This window comes from Macaca thibetana, chromosome 17 (assembly GCF_024542745.1).
Source record: "Macaca thibetana thibetana isolate TM-01 chromosome 17, ASM2454274v1, whole genome shotgun sequence".
In the NCBI taxonomy this organism is placed as follows: Eukaryota; Metazoa; Chordata; class Mammalia; order Primates; family Cercopithecidae; genus Macaca; species Macaca thibetana.
The window spans coordinates 27,494,134-27,515,582 of record NC_065594.1 but is presented as its reverse complement, the minus strand read 5'-3'; the positions used below and the strand labels follow the sequence as shown (position 1 = coordinate 27,515,582).

At 39.7% G+C, this 21,449-nt stretch overlaps 3 protein-coding genes across 4 annotated transcripts in view; 2 read left to right on the top strand and 1 right to left on the bottom strand.

The window, feature by feature from the left end:
* FNDC3A (fibronectin type III domain containing 3A) overlaps window positions 1-8,714 on the bottom strand; it is a 232,182-nt gene extending 223,468 nt beyond the window's left edge. The window contains exon 1 of one of the 2 annotated variants that reach the window (XM_050766259.1): window positions 8,620-8,714. The gene's annotated coding sequence lies outside the window, so the exon portion shown is untranslated. Of the gene's footprint in view, window positions 1-7,929; window positions 8,234-8,619 lie in introns of those variants that run through there. The other variant, XM_050766260.1, reaches the window with a different exon arrangement.
* Window positions 1-21,449, top strand: part of MED4 (mediator complex subunit 4) — a 1,135,161-nt gene that overhangs the window by 187,818 nt on the left and 925,894 nt on the right. The gene's annotated exons all lie outside the window — the stretch shown is intronic.
* LOC126940249 (uncharacterized) lies at window positions 2,620-9,755 on the top strand. Its single transcript, XM_050766014.1, has 3 exons — window positions 2,620-2,677; window positions 7,904-8,063; window positions 8,707-9,755. Exons 1-3 carry the CDS (start codon window positions 2,620-2,622, stop codon window positions 9,191-9,193), a joined length of 705 nt encoding a protein of 234 aa, XP_050621971.1. The 3' UTR covers window positions 9,194-9,755.

Genomic DNA, 21,449 nt, shown 5'->3' with positions numbered 1-21,449 from the left:
CTGATTAGAACTACATTGACTTTATAGAATAATTTAGTAAAAGCTGCGATTTTTATAGCATTAAGTTGACACATTCAGGAATATTCTTCCATCCATTCACATCTTTTTGCAGTTTTCTTCACATAGCTTTTACACATTTTAAAATCTTAAGTATTTTACAGTTTAGGCTGCTACTTCTTATTACTGTATTTCATAGTTGGTTATTGTTGATATATAAGAAGGCTAATGAATTTTCTAACTTTATTTTATAGCCAGTCAGCTTACTGAAATTCTTTAACTCAAATCATTTTCCATTATCTCGTATTTTTTATTTGTATTTGTATTATATTTATTTGTATTTGTAAGCAGTCACATCAACTCTAAATAATAATGATACATTCCCCCCTTTCTTTACGGGTTATTTTTCTTGTTCTTAATGTATTGCCTAAGACTTTTGGACCTATGTCACGTTCCTATCTTTTAATGAAACTACTTCTATTATTACTCTATGACATTTGGTGATAATAGCATCTACCGCAGAGAGATGTTGTAAGGCTTAAGTAAACTTAAACATGTAAAGTTTTTTGCAATAGCAGCCAGAACACACATAGTGTTTAATACCTATTAATCATATTATTTACTAAGTGCCTTTTATTTGTCAAGCACAGGGTATGCATGCAGCATTGCAGAGGTTAGCAAACTAAAGCCTGTAGGCCCAGTCTGTTCTGCTGCCTAGTTTCATAAATGAAGTTTAATAGGAACATGGTCACGTCCATTGTTTATAATTTATCTATGGCTGTTTCTGTGCTCCTATAGCAAGTTTAAGTAGTTGCAACTGAGCCCATATGGCCCACAATGCCTAAAATATTTACTATCTTTTCTTATATTAAAAAAAAGTTGCTGACTCCAGCAGTACTTGTCAAACTCAAGGAGTTCATAATTGAATAGCTGATTTAGACAAGTAAAAAATATATATACATTACAGTATGATATATACAACCAGATATTCTGTGGGTGTTATGGAAACAATTAACAGTTAAATATTAAAAGGCAGGAAGGACTCACACAAGTGAAAAGACCCGACATATTTTAATTATTTAAAAACATGTATTTATTTACATATCATTCTCTCTCATCCCGTTCTGTAAATTTCTAAAGGGGAGAGAGTGTGACATTCATTTTTGTGACATTCGACATTCATATTCTAAGTATCTAGGACATTTTAAATGTTCAACAAATGATGGACAAATGAATAAATGAATGATATGCAGGATGCCTGAGTGACAATGATTAGGCATGTATGTCAAAGTTCTAGATATAAATATGCTATGGCAAGCATTTTACTTGTCATGCTATATAGGATCTTTTAATTCTTGTACAGTCTATATTAGGAGACAGCTACTATTATTACTACACTGTAAAATGAAGGCACCAAGGCTCATACAGGTAAAGTAGCATACTCGTGTTTCTATACAGCCAGTATGAGAAGTCAACAAACAATCCTATGGCTGCCTAATGTGAAACATGTTCTCTATACTATATTACAAAGTTGTAAAGAGGTAAGCAATGTTGACACAATAGGATATTAACAGAGTATGGACTCTCAAAGACAAAGGAAATTATAATTAAGGCAGCAAGAATTGTGTTGTGATTTCAATTTCTAAAACTGGGGAATGATTGGAATAAATTCATGTTTTTTAAATATCCTGGAAGCAGCCTAAAAGATGGTTGCAGGGGCAGTTGCCTCTACATTTTACCCAAAGGCTACTCTATCACACACATTAGGCCAGTTTTAGTAAGGTTCAAGTGATTAAAACAAAATTGCTAACATACTATGGCATTTAAGGAATACCAATGTGAAGCATCGAGAAAAGCTGATCCTAATAATTACCAAAGAAACAAAAAGGTATTTCATAAACTATGAAGGTACTATGCTAAAAATGGTTTTTTTAAAGTATATATTGCAAATGAAAATATTACACGGAAAAAAATCAAGTCATAAGAACAAAGACATAATTGAGAATGTCTGTCTTAAGAAAACCAAAAAAAAAAAAAAAAAAAACTAGAAGATTTAAACCTAATAAAATCACAAATTTTGATTTTTCACTTTTTATTTAAGCAAATCTTAAGAAAAACTGATTTTAAAGTAAATGAAATAACAAATTCTTCAAGTTATGGCTCAACAAAAGTAGCTGCTGTATATGACACATACTTCTACAAAGCAAAGCACGTACCTATTTTCTAATAAAAGTGTAAACTGTGATTTAAAGTGTACTTAAATATCTGTTTAGAACCCCTAGAGAAGAAGATTTTTTCGCCTCCCAAATTACGTGTCTGTAGGTTTAGAAGACAATATACATAAACCAATTAAAGTAATCCCTCACTGAAGTAGACAGTGAAGTGAAATCATTTAACTTTTAAAAAGTTCAAATATATATGAAAATATGGATTCTGAAGAAAAAAAACAAATACAACCCTTTTTTTCCCCAGCATTTCTGATAGAGGCTGATTAACATACACAATCTAATTTACCAAACTTAGGTAACTTTCACACCAAGGCTTACTTCAAAGTATACATTGCACTTTGTATTTCTAGCAACTAGTCCATAAGAGATCTCAAGAAGTGAGGGAGGAAGAGATATGGAAGTCAATCAGAAGTATAGTTCAGCTGTAAAACGAAAATACCGCCATATATCTGGTAGGTTTGTATAGGATTTTTAAAATAAGCAAGTATAGGGCCTAAAATTCAATGAGCTCAACAAGTAGACCTTATTACTATAAATACAGAAACAGTCTTCCCCTTGAAAAAAGAAAATCATAAGGAATGCACTTTTTGCATATTTTTGCCCCACTATGGAAAGAACAGCTGAAGTTGTTCGACAGAGATGATCAGTTTCCCTTGCAAAAAGGGACAGAGACACTGGATATGAACTGTACTGAAAGATGAATAAGAATGGAAAATTTGTATATGCATTCTCTTTGCCAAGAAAGATGTTAAAACTTCTGAGTAAACTGAATGTTTACTGGAAACATACTATGTTTACAGAATTTTGGAGGATAAAGCTTGAACTCTGGTCTTTTTTTTTTTTTAAAAAAAAAAGAAAAAAAAAAGGCTGCATTGCTTCCAATATAGTAGTATTAATGTAAGCACTTTTATGGTATGTACTTTAATGTTTTTATGGTTTCCAACATCTCTGTGGGTTCTCACAATATCTGTGAGGAAAACAGGATAGATATTATTCTCCATTTTAATGCTTAGAAAACCAAGATTGCAAGAAACTAACCCAAAGTCATATAGCTAATAAGTGGTGAAGTTGGAACTCAGATCTAGGCTTTTGAGTTACCATCCAAGGTACTTTATCTCCTGTTTAGCAAACAGAAACAGCTGGAATAGTGAAGCTGTTTCAAGCATTCACAAAAAAACAGGGAGGGCATGAATTTCTTCTTACAGTAAAATTTAAAAAGTATAAATTGTATTAAGTGACAATTTATGAAGGCTGTTATTTAAATCAAAAGGTTTATATTGCCTTAAAATTGTGGTAGTGTATGTACTTACTAAGTATGAAAAATGCTAATAATAAATTAAAGTACAAAAGTTAAGTTTCATTATTTTGTTTGGTTGGTTTTAATGTTTTTAACAGGAAGAAAGAAACATCATTGATTCCGTCCAGGTAGCTTCCCATCTTACACATCTGTACTTTTTCCAGCGCCTACTACTAACCCCAATATACGGAACGTACTGATGCCTGCTTAATGAAAAAATGCTCTCTTGATGTATTCTTGCTCTCTTGATGCCACAAAAAATACAGTAACCCCAGCCAATTGATTTGTGCAGCCATAGCCTGAGGCATCACTACCCACCTGGTAATGGCATATGAACCATAGTATACTGAAGAAAACAGAACTGCCTTAGAAATACGTATCTATAAATTTAAAAACTTCAGAGACGTTTCATGTAAATTACTTTTCAAAATAACTGATATTTATCTCCTTTAAATCACCATAACTTATCTTAAAATAATCTTAATTGAAATATTTGTAGAGATCTCTAGGTCTTCCTTCCATGCCTTAATGTGAACATGATACAATCTTTTCTTGATGACTCAAGCTCATCAATGTAAACATCAATTATTAGACTGTTCCATAACACAGTGATTCTTCCTTGAGTACTGCAGAATGTCTGTTTGTCCCTTTATTAACTCATCCTAGACTACTTCTAAAAACAAAGTTCCCTACTGCCTGCTCCCCTGTTGTCACTTACAGACCACCAGCACCCTAGACAAGGTTTTTAACCTGCCAGTTGTGTTTTAAAAAAATGTAAAACCAGCACAGGCAGCTGATATACCTACCCTTATACAAATTCTAAATCAAGCCACTGTGTAGCTATTTTCACTGCAGTAAGGCCTGACTCAAAGGCTTTTCATCTTTCACTTCCTAATTCTGAGACCTATTCTAGGCTCTTGTTAGAAGTCTGGCCACAAAATAACAATTACAGTAGCACTTATTTCTGCATATTTTATTTTAGGATAACATAAGGAAAAATATATACATGATAGTCATAAAACGCACCAAACCACCACATAGACAAGATGATACAAGACATTTCACAGTATGGGCTATATGGACAATTACTTTGCCAATTATTACCTAGGAGTCAGCAAACTAGGTCCCCTGGCCAAATCCAGTCCACAGATGGCTTGTTTTTGTTTGGCTCTTGAGACAATGTAAAAATTATGTTTTTGGCCGGGTGCGGTGGCTCAAGCCTGTAGTCCCAGTACTTCGGGAGGCCGAGACGGGCGGATCACTAGGTCAGGAGATCGAGACCATCCTGGCTAACACGGTGAAACCCCCTCTCTACTAAAAAATACAAAAAACTAGCCAGGTGAGGTGGCAGGCGCCTGTAGTCCCAGCTACTGGGGAGGCTAAGGCAGGAGAATGGTGTAAACCCAGGAGGCGGAGCTTGCAGTGAGCTGAGATCTGGCCACTGCACTCCAGCCTGGGCAATCGAGCGAGACTCCATCACAAAAAAAAAAAAAAAAAAAAAAAAATTATGTTTTTAAAAGATTATAAAAAACAAACAAACAGGAACATTCAACCAAGACTGTAAATGGCCTGCAAAACCTAAAATATTTAATTATCTAGCACTCCACAGAAAAAGTGTGCCGACCCCTGATCTAAGCCATATAAACAGACACATACAAGCTATCCATTACACAGAAAGCTTACGCTATTAATATGTCAAAGCTGAGGTATAGTTCTTTCAGTGATAAGTTCCTAATGATACAAACTGTCTTGTCCAGCTGTGCCTATTTTCCTCTTCTGATGCCCTGGTGCTTAAGCTAACATCTCGACCTAACTTCGTCCCAATTTCTGTCCTTGGATGTTCTTGGACTACTTATTCTACTACTACTTCCAACTCTGCCTGTGAATCTCTTTTGGAATGCCTTTCTCTTTGTTATCTAAATCGTTTCTAAGTTTCCTCTGACTTCCTCCAAATGCCTTCCAGGATTTTTCTAGCCCTCACTGGCTTCACTTTCCTTTAAATTCCAGTTGGTGTCACACAACTTAATAATACCATATTATATTTTTGGCTAATGATACTATTAGTCTAGTACCCCCAACTAGTTTGTAAACTACTTGAAGGAAGAAAGACATCACACTATGTCTGCATCCCCACTTTAATAACATCGCATCACCCTGTAAGCACATGCCATCTCCCAGAGGCAGTTCTCAATCTCAGAGGAAAAAATAGCCCAAGGACTGGTAAACGGGTGATAAGTGATTGGAAAGATTGAAAGATGACACCCACAAAGGAACCTGATGGGAGACCACAGGCTACACAGAAAACTTGAAAGTGTATATTAAAGACAAGCAAAATCACAATAGTGGGAAGATAGAAAGGTAAGAATAAATCTAGATATAAAAAGAGACCACTGAATAATTCTCCGAAATAAGACCAAAATATTAAGAAAATTATAAAAGCTCACAATACATGTAAAAGTACAAAATTTGCCTTTTAACATTAATGGCTACTAATTTCCTTTTAACAAGTAGTTCTTAACATTAATACACATGGGGGCCATATTTCTTCTTTTGCAATGTGATAAAACTGAAGCAGTAAAAGGCTCAATGGAATAAATATGCACCATATTCTAAACCTTTGGAATTACAATATTGTGAATTTATTTGAAGTGTTCTAGGCATTGCTAAAAAAAAAAAAAAAAAAAAAAAAACCAGAAACACCAATCACTTAGTTATCTGGCTAATAGGAAATCATGTGCATATTCCTACAACATTCTCAAAGACACGATCTAGATTCATTTTCATTCAAAAATGCACCAACAATGTTTTTTAAAAAAAAACCCTTTTGGTTACTTCATCAAATTGTATTTTAAAAATACAGGCAGATTATAAAATACACAAGCCTTGGATGTCATGAACATTTTAAAACATACAAATGTTTTAAAACAGCGCAAATATTATTAAAACTGGATAAAGTATAAATTAAATGCTCTTTGCCTAAAACTACATAAGACAATGAGAATATGAATCATGCATTCCCTCTTTTTTCCGGGGGGTTAAGGATCTCTCAGCCCTTAGCTATGTCTGGCTGGTCAGGGAAGAGGGAGAAATTTTTAAATTAGTAATAAAATATGCTTACTATTATATTGTAGAAATGTGACTACTAAAGAGTAATCATTAAATGTGTGTTAAAATAAATCAGGTCTCAATTACTCACATGGAGAGAGGAAGTGAAGACAGACGTCACCAAAAGAAGATAATCCTAGAATGTTTTTTTAATGCTTATCATTAATTTGGGAGAAATTAATTACCCTTATAACTATGCTTGACACTGTTAACCAGGATTTTATTTTTCCTGAGCATTCAATGATTTGGAGGATTCAGACAAAAGGGAAAAAGAGGGAGTTAATTCGGAAGCATACAGGTGGCTAATGGTAGCCAGCCTGGGATAAAAAAATTTCCAGTTAACCTACACATAGAAAACTAACAGATGATCTATGAAATGAAACAAGACAATATAGTAAAATTTAAGGTAGTAGTGCTAAAAAATTTAAATATAAGATTTAACATTAAAAATGTAACAAGATATTTCTCCTGTCATCATCCCTTCTTCCCACTAACTGGTGTTATTAGAAAGCAAGATTAGTAGGCTACAAAGCTAAAAGCAACATTTCAGGTTATATTTTACAAAAGATGTGGTAAAAATCCATCATTGTTTTCTGTTGGGCCACCATCTGTCTCAGTGAGTACTTTATCTCATTACTTAAGAAAAATTAATTCAACCAAGAAAATATCCAAAAGGCAGGGGATTCAACTCACTTGAACATTTGTAGGTGATACAAGATGACAAGAGTTAGTAAATACGCAAAAACTAAATATTTATCCAAACACAAGATCAGCACCACAAAACTCAATTCGTTTCTACCTAACATATGGCTCAAACTCCTGAGTGGCATATGTTTAGTACTGGAGCTGGTAACAGCATGGTGATAAAATATTATAGTAAGACTTCAACTGTTATTTCATTCCTACAATACAGAAGCATACACACTTTGGTTTCAAGAACTAAAAACACGACCACGGTAAGAAGCAAAATAATTACGTTGTTCAGTTTTAAAAACCCATAGCGAACACACAATGATTATACCGTAAAAAGAAAAAAAAAATCTCATCAGCCGGTGACTCTTATTTAATAGATGGTCAGACACAAAGGTGTCCAAAGGAACTTACGTAAAAACCTCACAAAAGAAAATCTCGAATTCACAATCTCTAGCACCCCCAGCAAATCATCGCATTCCACCCTCTCAAATATCCCAAGGCTTGTAACGCCAACAGTTGAATAAAAGAACAATTAACGACCAAATCCATTAAAACAGCCCCTCTTCTGCTCGCAATTTGACAGCGAAATTATCTGTTCATTTTCTTTACCTAACACATGACGTCGTTTCCAAAGCCGTGTCAAAAGTTCGAAGATTCAGGTTAAAACTGGGCGAGGACTGCAGCCTCGAGTCCACCTCCCGACTGAACAGGTGGTTAACTCGCCCCGGGAGAGGAACTGCCAGGTACTGGAGGCAGCCACGCAGGATCAAACACAGAGGGCGGGTTTTCGAGGTTTTAACCCCAAGATGAGCGGGGAAAACTCTCTTCAGAAAAGCGTTCAAGTTCGGCGGCTGCCGGGCGTCCAAAGCCGAAGGCGCGGCGGGTGCTGGGCGATCCTCTCGGAAGGATTCTGCCCCCGCCCCCGAGCCCTCCGGCGCTACGCGGCTCGCCGCGGGGAGTAGGCGGGGGACCGAGGGGAGGGCTGCCCGCGCACCCGCGCCACCTCCCTCGGGCTGGATGGCGCCCCCGGCCGCGCCCCCGCAAGCGCGTCCTGGCTAGGCTCGGCCCCGGCAGGTGCCAGACTAGTTGACGGATCCTGTCCCCGGCCCCACTGCCCCCTGCCCACAGCGCGCCCACAGAAAGGGGTGGCCCGGGTCCCTCGACGGGGCCGAGCCCTGGAGGGTGCCCCGGCCCTCAGTCCCAGCCTAACGGTTTCCGCGGCGCCTCCTCCGGGGCGGGACGGGGTTGGGACGGCTCGGTGTCCCCCGCCTTTCGCGGAGGGAGTGCCCGCGCTCTCACCTCCGACTCACGCCGTTCTGAGGCAGAAGAAGGCGGCTCCTCTGGCGCCTCTTCTTAGGGTTCCTGATCGTTTTCTCTCTACCTCAGCTGCAGAGTCAGCTCTGAGGGCCGCCGCGGCCGCCGGCGCGCTGACTGTTGGGGTTGTTTCCTGGCAGTGACGCCGCCGCCGCCTCAGCCCCTCTCTTCGCTCCCTCTCCGCGTAGCTCCCGCTTTCTGTTTCACCCGAGGGACCACGAACGCCGCCGCCGCCATGCTTACTACGGAGCCGGGAGGAGGAGCCCGAAGTCGGTGCGCCGAGTGCGGCTGCGCGGGCCCCGCCGACGGCGCCCTCGGCCGGGACCCCGAACCCCCGCCTCGAGCCCGCGGCGCCGGGGCTCTCTCACCGGAACGCGAGTGCCCGCAGGGGCACCGGCGTGTGGCGGCTGAACGGCCGCGTTTGGCTCCCGGAGCGCCCACACCCTCTTGGGCTTCCGGCTTTCTCCCCAGGCCCGGCTGCGCCTGGCTCGTGGTAGCATCCGCTGTGGCCAGGCTCGGAGCCACACTCAGGAAAAGTGGAGTTCATGGGGGTTCCTAGAGCCACTCACACAATTCTCAATCCACATTTCAAAAAGCTCCCCCGAGACGCACCCTGTCAGCCCCTTTCCGAAGGCACCCGAACTTAAGGCTGGCAGGTGCTTGAAAAGACACTCCCTCCAAGGACAAGGAAGCCGCTGAAATGGGCTTGGAGGTTTCTAATCCCAAATACTTCGAACCCGGGATCTGGATAGCAAGCAAAAATATTTCGATATTTACTCAGTTGAAAACGTGGGGGGTGGCTTCGTGTTCTCTTCGCCAGCCAAATCGCGTGAAAAACCTCAATTTTTACAACAGCACGAAGACTTACAAGTGAACACAGCAGCGACTTCCTGAAACCTGAAGCAATGTGGGGCGCTGCAATAATGCCTGAGGGCTGCTGACTTACAGTTGCCACCGAAGACCTGGGGAGGGGGTAGTCCTTGGGCCGGGGAGTCCAACCCCAGGAACTGCCCTTTCAAAAATGGTGATGGATGTAACAAGCTGCATGTCCGGGATTTATTTCAGTGTATTAATTGTGCGATCTTTTAAAATAGATCTATTTTTAAAACTGTTCTACAGAAGTATCTTTAAAACGTGCTTATGCTCTATATTCTTAAAGAATACAATGGTTAATGAAATCCTTTGTTGATAACTGACCCTCAAACCGATATCCTGGCCATACGTTCAAGTCCCAGAGGATTGCTACGGTGTATAGAATCCCTACTTTGGTGCTCTCCCCTTTTCCCTCTTTGGAATGTTCTCATCACCTCTTCTAAAATCTGTCACTGCTTTTAATCTCCTCATCTGCCTCTATCCACTCTGATCTTTCCTCTTATTCTTTCTGCTTTGCTGTATTTTTTACTCTTTTCTCCTTTCTCGCCTGGTTTTCTCTGCGGCTCCAGGTGAAGATTGATGGCATGTTTATATCCGCAGCCAGCTAATGAGAGGTTTCTTTTCTTCTGGTTGTAAATAGGGCAGTGGTATCTTGAGATATTTTCATTGCTCTTCACTATCAGAAGTTCTTTCCCTGTGAGAGATGTTTCCTTTTCTTAACTTTTAGGTTTGGCCTTCTTCCAGACAGCTGGCAAGTTGATCTTGGAATAATTGAAGTATAACTGTATATTGTTTCAGAGTATGAGGATTTTATCAGAGCGTGGGTGAATGGGGTGGCTTCCCCATCTTAATGCTCAACTATGCTTGGTCGGAGACTAAGCTAGACTAAGCTAGTGGTTTCCAAACTTACCGCTAAGCTAATGCTTTCCTACTCTGCTTCCTACTCAGGAGCTTTTTGAAAATAGGGAATCTTGCCATCTACCCCCTCAAGATTCTGATTCCTCTGTTCAGGGAGAGGCCAAGAAATGGCACTTTTAAAAACTATGTCTAAAAAAATGTGTTTGGGACATGCCTACATGTTTTTGAAGAAGACTAACACATAATTTAAGAATGTTATTGAAGACCTAGAGATTATAATCAATAATATGCAATGCATTTAGGTGAAGTAAAGTGAAGACTGCGGAATTTATGTCCTTTGGAGAGAAGAAAACCCACATGTAAATGACCCTAGCATGTGCACCAGTATGAGTTCTCTGGGAACACAGAGAGGGTCAAGAAATTATGTTGGCTTTGAACAAGTTCTCTTCTCAATGCTTCACTTGTTTTAAATCAATAAAATAGGAGCCATTTTCAATCCTCATCTTTCTTGGCCTCTCAACAATACTCAACACTGACCACTATTCTTCCTTAAACATTTCTGCTTCCTTCGACACTGCATTTTCTTGGTTTTCCTCCTTCCTTTATTAGGCACTGCTTCTCTGATTCCTTTGCATATTCTTGCTCCTCTCCCTAACCTTTAAATATAACAGTACCTTAAAATTCAGTTTTAGATTCTTTTCTGTTTTCACTGTAATCTCTTGGCCTAAGCAGCATCACCCATGCCAATGGCTTTAGTTGTCATCTGTATGCCAGTGATCTCCACATATATGCCTCCAACCCAGACCTTTCCTCTAAATGCCAAATCTGATCCACTACTCAAAGTTAGACCCTTCCTCTAAATTCCAAGTGCTTCACTGACATGGCCACTTAATATCTCAGAGTTGCAAAGTTCAGTCCAACTGAGTTCATGAACTCTTTAGTTATTCAAATCAAACATCTAGTAGTCAGTCACCCCTGATGTCTCCCTCACCTCCATTCTTCCATTCTCCATGTTTGTTGCAGCACTAACTCTTGGCAATTTTATTTCTAAAATCTAATTGGTCCACTTCTTTCCGATCACCAACAATCTAATTCGGTCTCACTGTATACAGTCTGGGATCCTCCATTCAGTCTCCATTTTGCAGTCAAAATTATCTTTCTAAAATCAAGTAAGACTATGTCACTATGCCAAAAAACTCCTTAAACAGTTTCTCATTGCTCTGGGATAAGTCTAGAATTCTTAAGGCGGCCTACAAGACCATGCTAGGTCTGGCCTTACCTACCTTTTCCAGCCTCATCTCACACCATTTTCACCTCGTTTCCTGGGCAAACTTCTTGGTCCTCTTTCAGTTTCTCAAAAATGCTGTGATCCCAACAGCCAAAGGCTCTATGCACATGCCATTCTCTCCTTTATTTATCCTATCTCTTACTCATCCTTCAGGTCTCAGCTTGAAAGGGATATCCTTGGGAAAAACATTTCTGACCTCCCAGATACATTGAAGATCCCTTGTTATGTCAGCTCTCTTACCACCATGTACCCTCCCCTCTTATGACTTACCACAGCTTGTAACTACATTTTGGTATGTGTAACTACTAGGTTAATGTCTGTTGCTCCCCACATTAGGACAAAGACTGTGTCTCTTTGGGCCTGCACAGTGTCTGGCACATAGAAGCTACCCAATAGATATTTCTTGGATGATTATTGTCCTGTGAGTTTGTTTCCGGGATTCTAGAAGGTTGTTGGGTTGGGAAATTAGATCACTGATCATTTTCAAGAGAGTAATCTTCTGCATGTCTAGTGGGAAGAAATGCAGAAATGCGCTGGAAAACAAGTCTCTGTGGGACTCTGGTATTTCTGTATGTCTTGTGAGCAGAGGCACTAACAGCTTTTGTTTTAGACTATATTTTCAAGGAGTTTTGTTTTTTTTTTTTTTTTTTGGTCAGACAGCCTTGGAAAATATACATAGTGTCCCCCACCCCACCCTCCACCCTCCAACCCCCGTCCCGCCGCTGAAGAGCAGGGGCACATTTGTTTACCATCCAATATAGTAAAGATAATGTCTTTGGAGGTAAAGGTCAAGCAGGTTTTCTTGCAGCCTATTATAAAAAGATAGGGGATTTCCTAAGCTTAGAGTTTCTCACGTGTGAGGCAAACTCACTGCAGGTGCATCACTCACCTGAACCACACCATGTAGCTCCAGGTAAGACCTGGGGGCAAGGGAACTGACTGAACATGTCACTGGTACTGCTTGCTGGCTGTGCCATGAGTAACACAGCCCTTTGACCCCAAAGCCCACATCTTCTGCCAGCTTCAATGAAACTATAGCAGGTTAAGTGATTAGCTTGCAAGGAGGATAAAATCTCAGACCCTTCACAGTTCTTGACAAAGTACAGTGGGTTAAAGAGAAAGACGAAGATGAAGTCAAACAGCAAGTGGAGACTATTTAGAAAGTTTGGAAAAAAAGAAGTTTGGTGATGAAGAGGAGAGATGGGACAGCAGATTGAGGTGGGAGGGGTGTGCCGACTGAATTCGCTGAACAATATTGGTGGCCCTAACTCTGAACAGATCCAGACAGAACACTATTGCTGTTGTTCCTCTCTTTGGTTAGGGAACAGGTGCAAGTCTGAAAGAGGAGAAGGAGGTGGAAGCGGTTGACCTGGAGGTACACCAGTTAAGGCGGCCAGAGTTTTTTTAATCTCTGAGAAGGGGTGTAGTATAATGTAGAGCAGGAATGACAGGCTTTGGAGTCAGAAAGATCTGGGCTTCAGTCTCAGCTCTATTGCTAACTGATTGATTGATCGATCTTGGGCTTGTTATCCAAACTTTCTGGCCTCAGTTCCTCATCTATAAACTAAGGATAAAATACCTACTTTGCAGGATTAAATTTCATAATGTGTGAAGATGCCTAGTATATGCTTGATGCTCAATAAATAAATGTGAGCTGCATGATTAGGATGTCCTGGCTAACTGTGATTTGGTGAGGTTGGGAAAATCCAGAACCTTCCTCCACATTTCCAAGGATTCTTGGAAAGGAACTTGGCCAGGGTACACACTTGCTCTGAATTCCTGATCCTGTTCCCATTTCCATCCCACTCTGTGCTTTCCTATGAATGGAACAGCTTCTTCCCTAAAAGCAAAAGAAACAAGACACAGAATAGGAAGCGACTTCACACTGAATGCTGGCCATTCCCACCATAGGGAATTTCTCACTAGCCGTCATTCTCTTCAGAGAATGATGCCACTATATTGCTGTGGTCCCTCACCCTAACAAGAATCCTCTTTACATTTTTCTGAATTTCTGGGACTCCTAAAGCCACCACTCTTTAAAACCACCAGGGGCGGGCCAAGCGTAGTGGCTCATGCCTGTAATCCCAGCACTTTGGGAGGCCGAGGCAGGCAGATCATGAGGTCAGGAGTTTGAGACCAGCCTGACCAACATGGGGAAACCCCATCTCTACAAAAAATACAGAAATTTGCTAGGCGTGGTGGCACATACCTGTAATCCCAGCTACTCTACTCGGGAGGCTGAGGCAGGAGAATTACTTGAATCTGGGAGGCGGACGCTGTGGTGAGCCGAGATCGCACCATTGCACTCCAGCCTGGGTAACAAGAGTGAAATTTCATCTCAAAACAACAACAACAACAACAAAAAAAACCAAACACCAGGGGGGCAATTCCCAAATTCTTGTTAATTTATTCTTACTCAGAGCAATTTGGCTCTTTGTTTTCTGTCCCACTTTTATCCAGAATAACCATGGAACCTTAGCTTTATTTCAAAACCAAGATGCTTCATTAAAGTGTTTTCCTAAACTAAAGAGTAATTGTCCTTGAGAAGTAGTTCTTAAACTTTGACATGAATAAAAATCACCTGTGGCACTTGTTTAAGCTATAGTGGTTCCACTACATACTCCCTTCTCACCCCAAGATTTGGATTCAAGAATCTGCATTTTATAAACAAGAGACTCTGATGAGGGTAGTCCATGGGTCATACATTGACCATCTTAGAGGAACCAGCTCAAACAAGAGTCAACTTTCACAAATAAGAATGTTTTTCCTCTCTGTAACATAGAGTTAAACTAGAGTTGGCTCAAGTGTTCAGAAAAACTGCTCATGTATGGTCCATGTCTTTTATATTGCTTATTCTTTATAGAGAAGGCAATTAGGAAAGACCAAGGAATTCCTTAATCACAAAATGATAATCCTAATAGTCCAAATTTGTCAATGTTAATGATATGGTTTCAAAGCAATGCTATTGGGGACAGTTACTTCCAAAGGGAAAAGACTTATCTGGTTACTGGTCAGAACTTCTTGAATAGCTTCCGGATCTGAAGGGGCTATACAATAATAGACAGATTATAAGGATTTTCTCTAGGTTGAAAAAATAAAGCTTCTATATTTGTCTTTTGGACTGTCAACAGCTCTTTGATGTTTTTTTACCACTTTAGGATGCTTTGATAATAGCCCTGGGGTTGAACACACCACAATCATTATCCAGCATAACCAGATGACATATGAATCAGTTTTAAAGACAGAAGAAGGAGATAGGCATCTACAAGAATAATGAGGCACAAGATGACTTGGAATTCTAAAAATACTGCCCAACTGCCTGGCTTTTATTTTCCCTCAAAAAAAAAAAAATGAAATTTCAAAATCAGAGCACTACTTTACCAAGATAACAATAAGACTTTAATCTGGACAAAATAAAAATAAAATTTAAATAAGTTAGGAAATGAAAATTCAGATACTCTAAATCCAGCTACAATTCACCAAACTTGAGAAAGGTCTTCCTCAAATTTCAGAGGTAAATATTTAAACCAAATCACATTTTATAACTACCAGACAAATCAACAATCTATTCATGGTAGGTAAAGACCAAGTTGCCTTTATTATTTTTAAATATAATGTAAAATTGAAGCAGGCATCTCTGAAATAAAGACAATGACATATAGTAATGGGAAAAACTAGGAAAATCATTTATAAATTGAAGACTTTTAATGAAATTAAATACCAATTTTACTGATTTGAAATTTTTATCTATAAAGTTTTTAAAAATCAAGGCACATCTGAAATTTGCTTTTATTTTTTCTTTACTGTACATATGAGACATAAACCCAGAATTATTATACCGAAAAAGAACAAAAGCTAAAATTAATTACTAATAATACTTAGCATTACTAAAAGAAGGTAAAATAAAGAGACCCTTATTTTAAAAATAATGAACTATGACTTTACCAAATAACATTCAGCTTCAAATTAAAGAAGCTAATAGCTTAAAACAATAGAAATGTGCCGGGCATAGTGGCTCATGCCTGTAATCCCAGCACTTTGAGAGGCCAAGGCGAGTGGATCACTTTAGGCCAGGAGTTTGAGACCAGCCCAGCCAATGTGGTGAAACCTTGTATCTACTAAAAATACAAAAATTATCCCAGCATGTTGGCGTCTGCCTGTAATCTCAGCTACTCAGGAAACTGAGGCATGAGAATTGCTTGAACCCAAGAGGCAGAGGTTGCAAGTGAGCCGAGATTCCGCTGTTGCACTTCAGCCTGGGTGACAGAGCGAGACCCTGTCTCCAAAAAAACAAAAACAAATGCAAAAAAAATAAATAAAGAAGAAAAGTGAAAAAAAAAAAAAAAAAAAACAAGAAAAGATATTCAAATATAGCCCATTTTCCCAAGCTACAGGAGACTAAGAGTAAAAATAAGGTTGTAGTAAAAGTCTCAAAGAGTATTCATACTTTTTCCTATCCACATTCAGATTTCTTCCAGAAGATCCTAAGAACTCCCAGGGATTTGCTTTGTATTCTATGCCTTGTTTCCTTTGCTTTTAGGGAAGGAACACTTCAAGACACAGTCCCCAGTTACCGTCTTCCTCCTCTGGCTCATTGAATTGTTTTCTCTTATTGCTTCCAAAGTCAGCAAAGCTCCCCAACTGCAATGCTGTTTGTGCTGAGGCTATCAACCCCTGATTTTTTCTTTTTTTTTTTTTTTTTGAGACGGAGCCTCACTGTTGTTGGTCTAGGATGGAGTGCAATGGCACCATCTTGACTCACCACAACGTCTGCCTACTGGGTTCCAGCAATTCTCCTGCCTCAGCCTCCTGAGTAGCTGAGATTACAGGCGCCCACCACCACGCCCAGCTGATTTTTGTATTTTTAGTAGAGACGGGGTTTCACCATATTGGCCAAGCTGGTCTTGAACTCCTGACCTCAAGTGATCCACCTGCCTCAGCCTTTCAAACTGCTGAGATTACAGGCGTGAGCCACGGCGCCAGGTTGCCAACTCCTAATTTTAATGGCATTAATGCCTGTACCAAGACACCGTTTTTCACAGGCATCATCTCCTGTTGATATTGTCTTCAGTTCCAAAAGTCCCATGTACATCACAGTGAAGCATCTAGTTATATTTATTTGTTTGCCGCTCTAGGACTCAGGCATGAGTTTATGGAATAGATAACATGGTTCCATGAAGCCTTTTCCTCTAACCTTGGGCAATTGATCTTGAAGCAAACTTTTCATAGCTTTCTTTACTTAGGATGAATTCTTTTCTTCCTCTGCTCTGCCAGTTCTACAGATGTACTGAAACATGCTCAAATTCTACGGCAAAAAACAGTGCTGGCCATGCGCCTGTAATCCCAGCACTCTGGGAGGCCGAGGCAGGTAGATCACGAGGTTAGGAGTTCAAAATCATCCTGGCCAAGATGGTGAAACTCCATCTCTACTAAAAATACAAAAAAATTAGGTGGACATGGTGGGGGCTGGGGGCACCTGTAATCCCAGCTACTGGGGAGGCTGAGGCAGAGAATTGCTTGAACCCGGGAGGCAGAGGTTGCGGTGAGCCGAGATCATGCCACTGCACTCCAGCCTGGGTGACAGAGTGAGACTCCATCTCAAAAAACAAACAAACAAAAACAAAAAACAGTGCTACATTTCTTCAAGGCTACCAGGACCAGTCAGCCGTGCCCTCTTGTCAGCATAAGTACCAACCACGTGACATCTCCCTCAAGACCTGAGTGCTAACTATATGAGGGACCCTCTCCTTCATACTCCTAGATTTTCCCATTTAGTCCCCTGGCTCTGCTGCCCTGCAGGTCATAGTCACCTCTTCCAGCATCCCTCATTTGCTCTTTCAGTCTTCCAACATCTATGTGACTAATTTCTTAAATGAAATTCCTCTGTCTGAAATATGTAGCATGGTTTCTAATTTCTGAAGTCCTAGCCAGGAGTTTGACTAATAGATTTTAACCAGAGAAACTTAAAATACCTGGTTATGGAGACAAAATACATTCATGCAAAAATATATTCAGAGATATAACATTTGACATGAATAGCTCAGCTAACATTTGCTATAGAGCTCAAAAGGACAAGCAATCAGTTGCTATAAGATGATCAAAGATAGCCATTGTGCTTTTAAATTTTAACTGATTTTATTTAATGTTCGAAACAACATTGTGATCAAAGTACTATTAGTCTCACTCTTTGGACGAGAAACATTGCTGTGAGTGGTTAAACTTATATTCATATATGTACAGCTAAGAAAGTGACAGAGCTGGGATTCATACCTAGGCCTGTATGACTCTGACAAAGATTCTTTGGGGCCAAGCCTAAGTCCCTCTGTGCACTTCCTTGTAAAATTCTGTTTAGCAAAGAACCCTGCTAAGTGACTTTAGCAAGAACTCCTGTTCTTGATAACTGGTCATCCTTGATATCTGATCAAGTTTCTCATTCTCCACCATCTCTTGGGTGATGTCTAAACACTCTGGTCTGTCTTCAGCAAGAATCCTATTAGGTCAGTTTAGCCGGAATCACTCTTACACCTGATTTTATCTATAAAGTTTTTAAAATTCAAGGCACACCTGCTGACCCCCGCACTGCTCCGTGGCTCCAAATTCTTACTTGCCCATGCTTTACTGGGAATTGTGCCCAATCTCTCTCCCCAGCTGCAAGGCCCCCATTGCAATAGTCCCTCTACCTATTATGATCACCCTGAATAAAATCCTCCTTATCATACTTTGACAAACATTGTTTAATAACTTTTTCTTTAACAGCTCTTAACACACTCTTTCCATTATTTCATGTTAGCTCAGAAGAGGTGAAATTTAAAGTGAACCTTGAAGAATAGGCTTCAAATAGAATGATCAGAGTAGCGCCCTCTTATAGGAAAGATAGCTAACAAAGGTATGAAAGTGAGAAAATGCCAAGTATGCCTAGGGGTAAGAAATGAGCCAGCACAAACGTTTTTGATGGAAGGCATGGAGATACAGGGCAAAAGAAGAAGTTTGGCCTAGATTGAGAAGAACTTTGATTGCCACATGAGACATTTTGGAACCACTTATTTTTAATCAGGAGTCAGAGGAGTAAAGTGGCAAAAGTGGAAAACCTATTTGATATTGTTGTTTACAGTCTCTTTTCGTTATTACTTGTCAAGTCACAGTTGTTATCAAAGGCATTTTAAATAAGCAACACATTAAAACAAAACAAACAGGAAAAAATCTTTATAGATTACTGCCATTAGAAAAGGAAATTTAACTTTGTATAAATTTAAAAAAACAACAACAGACATCAAACAAACAAAAACCTTAAAAGGAAATTGATTTTTTTTTTTGAGGTGGAGTCTCACTCTGTTGTCCAGGCTGGAGTGCAGTGGCAGAATCTCAGCTCATTGCAACCTCTGCCTCCTGGGTTCAAGCGATTCTCCTGCCTCAGCCTCCTGAGTAGCTGGGATTACAGGTGCCCACCACAATGCCTGGCTAAGTTTTGTGTTTTTAGTAGTGACAGGGTTTCGCCATGTTGGCCAGGGTGGTCTTGAACTCCTGACCTCAGGTGATCCGCCCACCTTGGCCTCCCAAAGTGCTGGGATTACAGGTGTGAGCCACCGTGCCTAGTCAGGAAATTGATTTTTATCATAGGAAAAAAAGAATATCTATCCCTTGCTTTAACATAAATCAAAGACCTAAAATAATTGACACAACTATGAGAAATGAAATAAGTACTTTTTAAGAAAAGTGTTATTATTTGGCTAATCTATCTTTAAGGAATAAAATGAAGAAATATTAAAACGACAAGCCAACAATGCTAAATTGAGAGATACTGATAAAGTGGGCCACCAATCAGCCTGTCAGTAAACTATTATGTTCTGTTACAAACCTCTCCTTGAAGCAATTGGATTCAGACACATTATGGGTTAGATAGACTTTTGTGGGCTAACGTAGAAATTCAACTGTCATTTAGAACTTTGTTTCCATGGCAAAATGTCTCTACAAGTTCTAAACAGCAGACTTTTCTAATTAACTGTTGGAATATAACCCATTTGCAACTTGGGGACTGCCTGTGCTTTGAATGTAGATTGTCTATTATAACCAGGGCTTTAACTCCACTGAATCTCAGAGGATTTCAAACTAGTTAGTACCTTTCTTTCCAAATTCAATACCTTATTTGGGAAAGGGGCATTTTTAAAAGTAACCTATCTGGTGTGAAGAAAAGGCCAATACAATAACTTTTTTCCAATAAGGGGCTAATTAATTATAAGGAAGAAAATATTTTGTTTGTAAGAAGAAACATTTTGTCTATAAGAATTTTAAAAATTTAAGTATTTATAAAATTATGTAATGGAAGACAGGATTTGTTTATACTCTTTTTGCATATAGTTTGTCTCTACAATGCAAAAGTAACAAAAAGTAAACATTTGAATCAATTATCCTTAGAATGTCTAGTACTCTTCTTAATAATGACATTTGAGCAGGGCATGGTGGCTCACGCCTGTAATCCCAGCACTTTGGGAGGACGAGGCGGGTGGATCACCTGAGGTCAGGAGTTCAAGACCAGCCTGGCCAACGTGGTGAAACTCCGCCTCTACTAAAAATGCAAAAATTAGCCGAGTGTGGTGGCACACGTCTGTAATCCCAGCTACTCGGGAGGCTGAGGTGGGATAATTGCTTGAACCTGAAAGGCGGAGGTTGCAGTGAGCCGAGATTGCATCATTGCACTCCACCCTGGGCAACAGAGCAAGATTCTATCTCAAAAAAAAAAAAAATAATAATAATAATAATAATGATGATGATATTTGGATATTTTAGGTAATATTTTTCTAGAATAGAACTGTAAAAATTGTTTTAGTAATTTTCCATTGGACAATACATGAAAAGTTTCAGGCAAAGACCCGTAAGTGATGCCTGGTATTAAAAATGGTCTATTTTCAAGAGAATGAAATGCTTATTGATCAGGAAAAGGATATGAAACACTTTATTGGATTTCCAGTTAATTTTATGCTTTCAAGTAACTTCTTGTTTCCTCTTTAACAAGAGAATAATTGAGGTAGCTTTAGCACAATAAGAAATATCTCTCTCTTCCATCAACTCATACTTTATTGAACATTTTAGTTAAGCTGATTAAATTCACAGCTGATAGATTTGGGAGGTACTCTATACCTCATGGCCTCTACTGGCCAATAGCATCTCCTCAGTTATTTTGATTATCAAAATCACCCCCTTACATTTTTCAAATGCACCACAGGGGACAGCATTGCCTCACTTGCAGACCACTCTATTAGATGGTCTTCTTGTTGGGGTTCTTAATGCGGGGTCCACAGAGACCCATATGCTTTCAGAAGGCCTATGAACTTGGGAGGAAAAAACAAAACGTGCACCTTCGTGTTCAATATGGCATACCTGTTACTTTGTCAAAGACTATTATTTAATACTCTTTTTTTTTTTTTTCTGAGACAGAGTCTTGCTCTATCACAGACTGGAGTGCAGTGGTGCAATCTCAGCTCACTGCAACCTCCGCTTCCTGGGTTCAAGTGATTCTCCTACTTCAGCCTCCTGAGTAGCTGGGACTACAGGCGTGTGCCACCACGCCCAGCTAATTTTTGTATTCTTAGTAGAGATGGAATTTCACCATGTTGGCCAGGATGGCCTTGGTCTCTTGACCTCGTGATTCACCCACCTTGGCCTCCCAAAGCGCTGGGATTACAGGTGTGAGGTACCGTGCCCGGCCTTATTTAATACTCTTGTTCAAGTTAAGCAACAATAACCCTCACATTAATATTTCTTTGCCTATAATTTATATGTATTTGATTGCTATTTAGAG